This window comes from Vidua chalybeata, chromosome 15 (assembly GCF_026979565.1).
Source record: "Vidua chalybeata isolate OUT-0048 chromosome 15, bVidCha1 merged haplotype, whole genome shotgun sequence".
NCBI classification, from domain to species: domain Eukaryota; kingdom Metazoa; phylum Chordata; class Aves; order Passeriformes; family Viduidae; genus Vidua; species Vidua chalybeata.
Window position 1 is genome coordinate 7,320,110 of NC_071544.1, and position 13,420 is coordinate 7,333,529.

At 38.8% G+C, this 13,420-nt stretch overlaps 1 protein-coding gene across 1 annotated transcript in view; it reads left to right on the plus strand.

Moving 5' to 3' along the window:
• The first annotated feature begins 4,121 nt into the window (after positions 1-4,121).
• Positions 4,122-13,420, plus strand: part of ATP10B (ATPase phospholipid transporting 10B (putative)) — a 48,280-nt gene continuing 38,981 nt past the window's right edge. The window contains exons 1-2 of the mRNA XM_053956914.1: positions 4,122-4,432; positions 5,773-5,967. Of these exons, the coding sequence (XP_053812889.1) occupies positions 4,122-4,432; positions 5,773-5,967 (506 nt within the window). The remainder of the gene's footprint in view (positions 4,433-5,772; positions 5,968-13,420) is intronic.

The window sequence follows — 13,420 nt, forward strand, 5'->3', positions numbered from 1 at the left end:
ACTGATTTTCAAAAATAAGCTCCATCATGTCTGAAGTTTTCCCCTGAAGTTCCAAAAACTTGCTTTTTAAAACAAGATGCAGATCTTGTCTTTCTTTGATGGCTCTGAAAATGACTGTTTTGTATCTCTACCTTCTGATTTTGTTTTTACATATGCCTGTGAGCAGGCTTGTTTTTCATTTAATGTGGATCCCTTTAATAAACAGCACGAGGCATGATTGTGTAAAGCTTGTTTTGCATATGCAGGAGAGGCAGGACTCCTTTTTCCAGCCTTTTAAGTCTGGGATGCAGAGATCTGCAGCTGAGCCTGTTGTTTGGAAGAAATGAGGCAACCTCAGAAGAGAGAAAATTGTTTTCTTATTGCTGACTTTCTGATGAGCTTTCTCCTACAGTTAACAGTACCTTTTTTCTATACAAGAGTCTTCAAAAGAGAGATAGCATTTGAAAAAATACTTGTAAATTATATGTCACAATCTCTCCTTCCTTTCTAATAGCATCAGTATAGCTCTCTAATGCAGTTTGTTTCTGTCATATAGGAGGGAGGTTTTCTCTAGTATTGGATGAGATGAAGCAATCACAGGGAGAATGCTAATTATATAGGCTAGCTATGAAAAATTGAGAAGGGCTCTTTCCAGTGTCGACACAAGGGTGCAAAAGGAAAACACCATCAGTGCTCTGTTGCAGCATCCATTTTCCAATAAAGGGAAGTATTTCCTGAATACTTTTTGCTGGCTTACAATTGCAGTACTCACAACTAGAAGATAAAGCATTTGGGGATGAAAATGCCAAATTGTGTCTACTGCATGCTAGGGTGTATAATGCTATCTTCCTTCTGGTTTCTTTCTTGTTAAGTTCTTAAAAAGAAAGTTCACAAGTTGCATAAAAATGCCTACAGCTTCCCATTATCATATGGCACATATAAAATACTTTTAAAATAAACAATGGCCTGCCTAGGCTAGATTGCACTGTTTTCTCCTAGAAAACCATGTGGGAGTTACAGATGGGAAAACTGTGTCTGCCCTGTTGAAAACTGCCCACAGTGCATCCATAAGTAAAAGAATAGAAAGAAAGACAGAGGGTAAATAGTTTCTTCAAACCGAAACTTTCTAGGTTTTCAATTAGGGAATTATGATAACAGCATTGATTGATTGAAACTTTATGAAAGACAGGACAACGAGACACTAAAAGCTTATTCTGTATGACTATACAGCAAAAGAGGAGAAATTGTCATGGACATTCCTCTGCATGGCTTACCTGAAGTGGCTGCCTCTTACTTACTAGGTTTTGTGAGTTTAAGAACATAGATGACTTCTTTTAGTCCCCTCCTTTCCAAGTCTGAGCTGCAGCTCAGCCATGGGTTGTCCATATATTTCTCAACCTGTTGCACAGGGACAGGGTGACAGCACAATGGAACTTTCTGCAGCCCTGCCTGCTGTTTCTGACCTTGTCCCATGGAAAGTCTCAAAATCCCAGTCAGAAATCAAGCAGGAGCTTGCTGGTTCCTTTTGAAGGCAGTATTTCAGAAGTTGGTTGACAAAGGGGAGCTCAGGCAAGGCTGCAATAGCTCTAAATGTGCCAGCACTGGAAAAAGCACCTGTTGTAATCACTGGAGTGCTGGAGTGGAATAGGTGGCAAATCCCAAGCAAGATGGTGTTGGAAAAGTCTGCATCACCTTGATGTTTCTCTTTCAGGATATGAATTGTGGTGCTGAAGCTTCACTAAGCAGATGAAAGCACGCCAGCTACTTTTGTAAAGTATGTGGAAAAAATCCACACTTCACAAGTTCTTTCAATGATATCTCTGTGAAAATATAAATCAAATAAGTGTGTAAAATATTCTAGAATTGCAGAAAATAGACTTTAAGATGGTTTTTCAGGAAGAGTTGGGACAGACACATTAAATATATTGCCAAAGGAGTGCAATAATTTTTGTAGATTTCCTGCTGTACAGAAGATGACATAACACATCAAACTTCCAGCAAGTTGGAATATTCTTGTAAGACGTTGTCTGAATTATAGAAAATTTTCATTTTACAGAAGTATGTATATTTGAGTTCTTTCTTTTTTCCTGTTAAGTGATTTGCTAACACTGATGGCACATTTAGTATCCTTTATGTTTTTACTGATCTGAAATAAAAAGTTTTGTTTGCTTCTGCCACTTTTTCACTCTCAGCACTGAAGTTCACAGGTCAAGAAAGCCATTATCTTGCTGCTTTGATTATGCATGCAGTTGTGTAATTCCCCCCACAGAGCACTTGCTTAGTTCTGTGTGGTTTATGAGCAATCTCTGCATTTCCTGTAACACATTCAGTTGCCTGATGGCAGCAATTGGCCTCTCTTCATGGATATGACACTGTTTGACTACTGCCTTTCAAAGACAATTGGGAGGAGGGCTGATTTCCAAACTGCATAAAACTAAGTAATTTCATTAATTCATTTGTACAGTAAGAAATTTGTTAAGATGGAGCGCAGAAAGACCTTCTCTTGAATGTCAAGCAGGCTTGCCTAATTGTGATTTGTGAAGCTTCTGAAAGAGTTTCCCAAGGGAAGTTGTGGAAGACATGGTTCTATTATGTGTAAAGCTGCCTTAATTAATCTTGTCTGCTTTTATTTTTAGCAATATGCCTGAAATTATTGCTTATTTCATTTATAAAGTCTAAGGAATTTCAACCTACCTTGATGGATCTCAGATACAGAATGAGGTGCTCTGATAGGTAGTGTGTAACTCTGTCACCTGCAACTTATGTGAAGAGATATATATGTGTATAATGTGGTTAAAGATGTATGTAGTACAATATGTATCTGGGTCACTTTTCCATCCACTGTTCAGATCTTAATTTAAGCTGAAATCAACTGAGGAGTTAATTGCTTAGAACAAGAGCAAGGTGACAGAATTTTCCAGATGTCCAGCCTTTAACCTAGAAAATATGAGCTGCATCATCTCACTACAATGTTTTCACTGAGTGCTCACTGTAGGTTTTTTGGTAACCACCAACAATGGAGTTTCTGCCTTTTCATTATAAAATCCTTCAGCACCACAGTATAAAGATTACACTGTAAGAACATGGCTCTAAGTTAGTATATGTTGAACATAACTTTGACTTCAGTCAAATACTCATTCATTTGGACACTGGCAGAGTACTTTTCTCTTCTTCCAAGACTCAAACATGCACATATTTTTGAATATGAATAAGGGTTTGGGTTTTTTTCCTAACAAAAGTCACATACTCTGTATTTTCCCCAGTCTAAATTAGGTAGATTCAGTTCACATATTTTGTTCAGTGGAACCTTGAAGCTGCACAAGGCCAGTACCTTTTATTTTTTGTTTGCTTTTGCACATTTAGTGCCTTGTATGGCAGTTTCCAGGTCTCAAACTCACACTGTTTGAGTGAGATTTTTCTGTGCTCAGATTGAGCATAACAGCAGCTACTCTTGTGTGGCTGGAGCCCGAGCGTCTGGCACGCTGCATCACACCTGCAGCTGTGAACAAACCAGGAGACAAATTTTCAATGATAATAGGATTAGTAGTGGAAGATTTAATTCCTTTATCTCTCCAACCCATAAAACATCCATTGTTTTAGTGCTGGCTGGGATTTTCCTTTCAAATCAGATTTCTTTGAAGACTGGAAAACTGTTACCTGTGTGTAAATGTGATTAAGCTGATGCTGCAGCTCTTTATTATCTGAGCTATTAAGATTCAAAACCTGAACCAGTCCTGCTACAAGTAAGAATGAACAGGAAAAGTATTGTAAGAAAGTCACACATTTTAAGAAAAATGCCTGAATAGAGTTGGTGGCACTTTTTAGTTTGAAAAATAGGATACAGGATTCATGATGGAAAAGTCGATGTTCACCACTGTTAAATTGACTTTATCTCTGTCAATTTGCTGTTATAAGACACAGAAAATAGATTTTTAGATATTTTTTCATCCTCAGAGATAGAAATAGTTTTTCTCATATTGAAGATTTTGTTGTTTCTTTTATTCTGTGCATTCTCTGCAGAAGTTCTGAGATCGAAGAACATGCACTGCAATGAGCAGGAGAATTGTCTTTGTGTTAAACCTCTGCTTGCAAAACATGAAGAGAGTTTTCTACCAGAATGGAATTGGATTTCAGCACTTGTCATGCATTTGTCTTTCAGCCTGCCCTTCCTGCTGCAAATGGCTTTGTCTGTGGACTCGGCTTTGTATCGCTGGCAGCGACGGGGAGCTCACAGTCCCTCCCAGGCTCTATCAGAATCAACACCACTGCTGTTTTCTGTCAGAGCCAAACCAAATCTCAGTCTAAACACATGGAGGATTGTGTTGCCTGACAATGGGAGACAGTGGAAAGACTGGAAACAAGCTTCTACATTTTATTCTAGAAACAGGATACAGACCACAGAGTACACATGGTTCACTTTTTTGCCCCAAAATCTTTTGAGACAGTTTCACAGGTAAAAAAATTCATCCAATTTAGGCACACACTTTGTGGTGATTGGGATGGGGCTGGGCCCAGCCTCATCCCCATGGGCACAGCTGTGAGAAGCAGGTGAGCAGCACTGACAGCAATGAGCCATGGAGTGCCCAGGGGCACTGAGCAACCACCAAAGGGAGCAGAGGCACACAGGGGCACTGCATCAACAGGAGGGTATCAAAGGTTGGGATGAAGGACAAGAAGGGCAGATGCTTGCAGCCTTCTGATGTGGTGTGGTCTTCCTCTGTATGGGTTGAAGCTTTCTGAAATTGTATGGTGATACTCTGTGTGTTGTGGCTGTCTCAACTGTGACAACTCAATGATCCTTGAGATTCCAGAACTCTCTCTGAAACTGTGATGGAGACATTTGACTGTGATGGAGAAGGCCTGCTTTTGTAGTTGCAACCATACTAAAACTTAGGTCATGATAATTTGTACCAAAATGGCACTCAGTTGACACTGGAATGGTGGATTAAAGCAAACACAGGGAGTGCTTAACCGCTGCTCTGACCAGCTTTTTTAATTGAATGCTGCAACAGTTCTCTTTGTCAAAAAATCAAGTTTTTATTTAAAAATTCTTCTGGTTTTGTGTTGTGTAAACCTCTGGTTTTTAGAGCACAAAAATAATTCATTGGATGTGTTGAGACACCTATGAAATTCTGTGGATTTCAGCAGCTCAATTTTGATATATTTTTAATATGTCAAGTGATCGTATATGTATGTGCAACTGCAAGGTCACGTTTCTTTTCAAGTGCTGATTTAAAATTATGTAAACCCCCCAGCATAAAGACTCAAGTCAAAAAGATTCCCAGGGAGCCATCATCACAATGAAAAGAAATGGAAGCTGTATATCCATCTCCAGCTTTGAAATTTTCATTCTGTATACTAGATTGGCCCATTCCTAGTTTGACCTGCCTTTTGCAGAATGCTTCATGGATTCCTGATGGGAATATTTCTATAAATTCATTGGTTAGTTTTTAAAGGTTTGATTGGCTTTTTGTGTTTAATTTTGTGCTTATCTTCAAGAATGAAGTGGTGAGGGCCATTAAAGACCTTGGCGATCCCAGAGACAAATAGTGTTTCCAACATGTGAGAAAACTGGAGCTAGCTGTAATAGTATAAACATGTACGTCACAGGATCTTCTGAAGAAAAATTTTGCATCTTGGTTAAGCAGCTGATTAATTTCTTCTGGAGAAAGGAATAAGAGGGTAGAGGAGTGAAATTATTAATGTTCCTTTGACATAGAATGGGGGTTGTTCATTAAGGAAAGGATACGTTCTAATTTCTGACTACTTTTAATTTATTTTATACCTTTTCAGGCTGGGTAATCTTTACTTTTTCTTTCTGGTGGTTCTGAACTGGTTCCCACAAGTGGAAGTCTTCCACAGGGAGATTACGATGCTGCCTCTGGTCGTGGTGCTGCTTGCCAGCATGATTAAGGATGCTATTGAAGACTACAGAAAATACCAGTATGATAAGACAATAAACTTCACTAAAACCAGGGTATATGACAAGTAAGTAAACTAAATCAATTATTTGTTTCCTTGCTTCTGTTGTGATAGAAACTGCTTATCTGATTTTACAGTAACTCCCTCACTGACCTTTCAGGATACTGTAAGTTTGGAAGAACCTTACAAAATAATTTTTTCTACCATTAAAAATGCATTATTTATCTCACATAATCTCAGTATCACTGAGGCTTTGTTTCATATCACAACAATGTGTGCTGATACAAACAGGTTTTCATTCCAAGTTTTCCGAGCAGCTTGTCAGCACACGCAACATCCTCTCCTGATAGCAGAAGGATCTGGAGGATAAATGGAACTTACTCAAGCCTGGAACAGAAAACTGGGGCTGTACAGAAAACTGGAACAATGTCTTTCAGATGTTTCACAGTAATACAGAAATTAATGATCAACTACATTCAAGGTGAAAAAAGTTTTAGGACTTCCAGCAAGCAGAGAGATCAATACAGCCCGGCTTGGCTTTGGAGCTGGTGCAGCACCTGCAGGAAGCTGTTTGCTCAGTACTGACTCAGAAGGAAGAAATCATTTCACTGCAATTCTTGTTGCAACATTTCGATTTCATCAGAGTTTCTTGTCCAAGTACTAACTTGAGACTGCTTACCTTGTCACTACATCATGAAGCAAATAGAAGTTTTCATTTAAAATAAGTTTAAATATTTGTGTGCTTTCCTTTTTTCACCTGCCCTTAAGCCTAGGCCACAGAGAAAAAAATTGCTATGGTTTACATACATGCCATTAGCTCTTCTGGAAATTAGCCCTCATCTGTGCTGACATATTTATGTGTCAGGAAGAAGGATCAAAGGTGTCTAGGTGAGAGAGGAAGGTTTGGGGTCTGCTGGGGAAAAGGATCAGGCTGAGGGGCAATCCAGGTACATTGCACTTTACTTGCTTATGTCTATGTCTGATTCCTCTGGCTACAAAATCATAGGTTTACTTAGCTTGGGGGAATGGGGGTTGGCTGTTTGTTTAATAATAATCAATCTTATGGTCATGAAAACAAACAATAGATAGAGGAAATAAAAGAGAAATACTATCTGTACTGAGGTTGTATCCTTTGTTGACATCTGGGACGCGGAGCTCTGCCCATTACCTTTGAGCTTCCTGGCAACTCCCAGGGTTATAAAGTGATTCTGAAACTCCTGGAGTGACCTGTGAAAGTCGTGTGTGTGTTCTCAGCTTTGCCACTGCTCTGTGTTAAAGCAGAGACACTTCATACGAGCAGAGAGTTGCTGCCAGGGAAATGGTCTGAACAGGGCCTCCAGGCATCTGCTGGCAGGAAGAACAAAACATTCAGGATGCTTTTGGCAGACGTGAGGTGCAGCTGCCCCAGCAGGATCTAGGACCTGGTGCAGCTGAGTCAGGATGATCCCTGGCCCTGGGTACGTAGAGGTTGGAGTGGAGGACGCAGCCCTGGGATTCAGACATCTCAACTCTTCTCTTCACCATTTGGGAGTTCATTTGGACTGTTGAACTCTTCTGACTTCATTGGTTTTCAACTTGAAGCTACTTTTTGAAAGAAAAACAAGATGTCAAGGAAAAATGCTCCAGGCTGCTTCTCTACAATGGCATGGAAAAAACATTTTTTCAAGGAAACCTGCTGCCAATGTGGTGCTCCAGACATGGAAACCCAAAATGAGGAGCTGGAGATGAGAGGAAAAGTAAGAAAAAGAAAGAAGAAAAATGAAAGTAAACGTGTGATCATCTCCAATTTGCCCTTTGGAAGCAAGAAGTGGAAGGAAAATCCAAACAGATACTATGACTCCAATGAAATTAAGACCACAAAATATACCATCTTTACTTTCTTCCCTAAAAATATCTATGAGCAGTTTCACCGCTTTGCCAATATTTATTTTGTGTTCATTGCACTGCTGAATTTTGTGCCAGTGGTGAATGCTTTCCAACCAGAGGTGTCTGTGATCCCAATTTGTGCTATAATGGCCATTACAGCCATTAAAGATGCTTGGGAGGACTTCCGGCGGTACAAATTAGACAAAGAAATCAATCATATGGGATGCTACATTTACAGCAGGTAAGCCTTGCGTAGCTTTTATTACCAAAAACATTGGGTCGAGAACTTTGATCAATGGTGAGGTTTTTTGTTTAAAAAAATTAATAAACTGCTGAAAAATCACAGTCATTAGGTGAAATAGGGAAGAGTCATGGCCACTATCACCTGGTATTTGTTCTCATGCAGGGAAAGTCTTTTTGGTTTGGGTTTGTTTTTTTTTTTTTTTTTAAGTATTGTTGTACTGGGAAGTTAAGTTTGAGTTTCATTGTATTGGTGTGTCTATCAGCCTCTTAGACATGAAAAAAGGTGCTTAAAGAACTACAAGCAGCTGAATTTCTAAGACATTTTCAAGAGGGTTTAATTCTACCAATATGAGGTAGCACAGAACAAGATCTATCATGGGACTTGTTTACATTCTTAGATGCCAAGAAATCACTTAAAAACCTGGCCCTTTGAACTACATTTTATTTTATACTCTACATTGTTGACTAGCTTTCAGTTATTTTTTCTTTCTTAGGCAGTATGTAAAATGAACCTGAGAGAAAACAGTCTAGAAATGAAAGATAGTAATATATGCCTCTGTTTAGTCACTTCTAAATGAATTAACTACAAGTGTCTGTGCTCGCTTCTTCAAAGTGCTTCATGACTTCTAACTGTTAGGACATTCAGAAGATTGAAAATTATGTTTTATTGTATCAAAACTGTTCTCTCAGCAAAGTAACAAATTATTTCTCCCTGATAAAATATCACATCTGGGCGTCAGAAGTGCAAAACTTTCCATCTCCATGAATGTGCCTGTCATCCCTCAAAATAATCAACAGTGCTTTACATAACATGTGCTTTCATGAGCAAGATCTTGCAGAACTCTGGCTTTTATCACATGGGGCTGTCATTCCTGTTTGTTTCTCCTGCATGTGTTTGTCAGATTTTTATTTTTGTGTCCTGCTGGTTAAGCAGGAAAGCAATAGGTTTGCTTGTTTAGGGGCTAAACTTAGACCCACATATAGATAATGATTTGTCATTTAAAAAAATCTGCAGTCCTCTCCTTGCCAACTTTAAAAAACCAAGCTGGCATTTTACAAGTTTCTAAATATTGTGGATTTAAGATCTCTTCTGTAGTGAAGAATGTCAATAATTGTAGCTCTTTGGGTAGCGTGGCAAAATGCCTTTTCTGTCTATCTTTGAAATTTCAATCTGGTTGAATGTTCTAGCTTTTCCAGCGTTGCATTAGCCTGTGAGGTAATGAATTATTTGCTAATACTTGTTAAAACCAGTATGGAACAAAATAAGTGGGGCAAATCTGCAGAGGGATCTTATTTATTCCCTCTTTACACACAGAAACCATGCCAGTTTAGATCTGAAAGCCTTTTACCATGGGAACATGAAAAGTAGGGAATACAGTGGAACTTGTTTTGTATAAGGGAAAAATATCCACCATGGAATTACAACATAAATTCAGATCCAGATTCAAGATTGTTATGCAGAAACATGAAACAGGCCTGCCTTAAAATTGGTTATTCCATTCCACAAAAAAGATTTTGATGTATGAATCAGGCATGTCTAGGATCTTGTCTTTCACCAAAGTGGCCCAAAATGGTGATGTAAGGGAAAGGAAAATGAGAAGGGCTTCAGACTACAGCATTCATCCTGTCTGGAAAAATAGTTGGTAATAACAATTGCCATCAGATCAGTCACTGCAGCTTATTATATTATGAATAATTTCAATCAGGCTTCTCTGGTGCTTTGGGAAGCTGATATTTCTTGTTCTTCTTGCTAGCTGCAAAGTCATGGAAGGACATGATGTCTTCTAATTTTCTTCCATATGAATCATGAAAATAGGTAATTGTTTTAACATAGGTGAAAGTCTTTTTGGGAGACTGCAATCTTGTTAATCTTGTCTCAGCAAAAAGTTATTTCTAATAGAACAACTGATCTTCCATTCTAGATGAAATATTACTTAGATTTTAAGGTGTAATCTTGGAGTGTATGTTATCTTTATTTCAGATTTTAATAAGGACTCTGGCACCTGTTCCAAAAGAAATATAGAGGCAAACGAAACTTTTCTAGATATTGAATGTTCTTCAAAACTTTCTTGAAGACCAGGGGAAAAGCAGTAAATTGCCTTCTTTCAACACAGAGCAAGGGAAATTAAAATTAAATAGGCTGGCCTGTAAACATATTTATTCTAATTTTCTTTTCACAGAGATCAGCTGAAATGGGAAATCTAGTCTGCTGGTCAAATGAAAGAAAAGACAGTTCTAGTAGTGTATTTAAATAATGTTTAATTGAAAAAAGATAAACAATTAATAGGCATTAAAGTGTTCTGGGGAGATATAATAACCCAAATGTTTGATTGAGGAGTTTGTACTTTTGGAATCATACTCTGTAAACTGTTGTGCTGTTGAAACAAATTGCACAACAGCAAAAGGAGAGAACAAAAAATTGAATTGCAGATGGTACAGACCTATGTTTAAATGCCTGCTTTCTCATGGTGTTCTTTTAAATATACTTTGTCTACTTTAAAATTTTCCAAGCACGGCAGACTTCCATTACTACAAAACACCAAAGCATTTTCTATGATGCTATACTTTATTATCCCTCTTTAATTGCATTTAAATTTCTCAGGTCACCTGATTTCATGGAACCCTAATTAGTTAGACTCCATCCATAACAGTTAATTATAATCTTCAAATAAATATATGTGATTTTTATCATATTCATTTTGTTGCACCCAGATGTGGGTGAGGGTCCGTAGTGACGCAGAGTGCCCAGGCAGGTGCAAAGGAGAGCTGCTTTATTGCAAAAACCAGGCCTTTTAAAGCAGTTAGCCCATTACCAGTTACATTGTTTTAAAGCATAGCAAACATAATTCAACCAACCATCATACACCACGATGTGAACACACAATGGTTATATAACTCATTTCATACCCCTCATTCAGCTGAGTCTCTTTTCCACAGTTCTTTTCTACTTAGCCAAAGCAGCAGGCCTGAGCCATGATTTTACAAGGGTAACAAGGCCCTTATTCTATAAGGCTGTACCTTTATGCAACACTCAGAGACCTCTAAGTCAAGACTGGCACAGATTGCTCTCTTCATCTTTCTTGTCAGTCAGTCCTTCCAAACCTCCCATGGTTATTTTTCTCTAACCTCTCTTCAGTTTGTCATAACTTACGAACAGGAGCCAGCACTGAATGTGGTACACAAACCTGAAAGTGAATGGCAATAGTTGCTAAAAGCTATTATATATAGTCAATTGTCTTGAAGTTCTATAATGTTCAAGGAACTAATTGATATGTAATTATTATGTAGCTTGGCTATGATATACCCCAAGGGTTATATCAAGCTCTGTAAGTACTCCATAGCATCCAAAGAGGTTTTTGCATCAATTTCAAAATTGTGGAAGATTAAACCTATTTTTTTCCTCAATGTTTTAGTAGACATAAAGATACAAATGCAAGGGCTATGCACAGTTCAGTATGGCACAGCAACAGCCACAAAAAAACATTAACATTATTTAAGCTATTCATATTTCTTAATTGCAAGAATGTAAATTCAAATATCTGAGTCAGTGACTCAGAGAAAACTCGTTTATAAGCCTTGAATTATCCTATGGACCTTTTGGAGAGGTAGGTAAGCCAACAGGCATCCTAAATGAGGTTGCCTGATTACTCTTTCCATAGAAAGTTCCTCTGTAATACTTTCAGACCCTGTTACTTTCAGGTAGTTCCTACAAGCATCAATCTCCTCCTCCTCTCTAAATCCACTCATGTCTGTGGCACAAAAAGTTTAGGCTGGCCTTGATTTTTACTCTTTGTCTACTTAGTGTAAGGTTTTAGAACATTTAAAGATTTTTGCATCAGCACTAACTCTGGGTTAGCGCTAGAGCAGAGGTATAGAAAGAAGGAAAAAACAAAGTGCTCATATCTGTGTTGCATGAAATCAGAACTGCCAACAGCTGAAAAACTGGCTTAAGTGGCTTAATCTGGACCCACTGTTTTGAAAGAGAATTAAAATGTTTCAGTCTATTGAAGTATTGTGATTCTGTGCTGCAGTTTTCTCTCTGACAGCAATGGAGATTTGCTTGCCTGTAGGTGACCATGCATACAGGATACTTTATGTTTTCTATAGGAAGCTGGGCAGCAAAGACAAAGGCTGCCCTTCTGTTTGAACCTCTTTCATCTGCTCTGTTCAGCTGGATTTCTGAACAGAGGAGAGATTGTACCTCCTGTGGATTCTCCCCCTGTCTGGGATAGTGCCAGGGATGCAGTGACCAACAGAGGTATGGGGCATCTGGAAAAAAATCAGAGAAAAGGGTAGGGGACGTGCTGGAAAATAGGAATTGACCTACTGTCAAATCTCAGAGTTTAAAGAGAAACAATTTTTCTCTGAAATATCATATGCAACTCATTCAACCCAAGGTGAACCTGAAAGTTTGTAAAGTAGAAAGCAGGATGAGAGGAAAATCCCATTCTGACAAGGGCACAGGTGAGCAACACTTAAAGTGCCAACACTTTAAATTAAAGTGTTGGTCAGCAGCACTGAGTTTTCACTTGTTAAAAAGCCTTTTCTTTCTGCTTTATTATTTTTGTTTTCTGACAAAGCATAACTTTAAAGACTAGGAGCCTGCTGGAGGCTTTAGTAGGTTCATTTTATACACAAAGAAAAAGGTCTAAACTCTGTGTCCCACTTGAAACATCACCACAGGCAAAATTGCAGTTTTCTTGGGCATAGCAACATCAAGGCTTCTACAGCTCAGCGGTACCTTCCCTGAGCAGTGCAGGAATCCCATCAGCTGGAGGATGAAGACCTCCAATAGGTGCATCCCTGTGACAGCCACAAAGCATGTACTTGCATTAGTTGCAAGCTACTCCCCCCTGCCTAACGTCAACATGAGTGCTGTTCTCTGGCAATGAGCATCCCCTGCTCTGCCATCCCTGTCATTTTGGTCTGCTCCTCATGTACTATGGAGATTTTGTACCTAGTTTAGCTGTGGATACCTGAATTAGCAGTGAGTTTGACTGAAGGCACAAACAGTGCTTTCTGCTTGAGACATTCTTCAGCTTTGCAGTGAGCTGAGAAAATGTCCTTAACCAACAGAACACTCCGGTGTGTTATGTCACCGTGACACTGCTTGGTACCAAAATCATGAAGAAATTAAAACACCTTATGTGGGATATGATGATTGCCTTGTGAAGAATTATGGGACAAGCTGAACTGACTAAATGCAAACCAGCTCTCAGCTGGTCCAGGCAGCACCACTTGAAAATGGAAGAGCAGTGAGCTGCAATTGTCAGTCAGGGTGTATTGCTACAGTGAGGATCCTCAGTCTCTGTGGAAGAAAATCCATTAAATACATTACTAAAGCTACCACTGCTTCATGTATTGCTTGATCAGAGCTTTCTTCAAGATCTATTACCTGCCAAGGCAATTA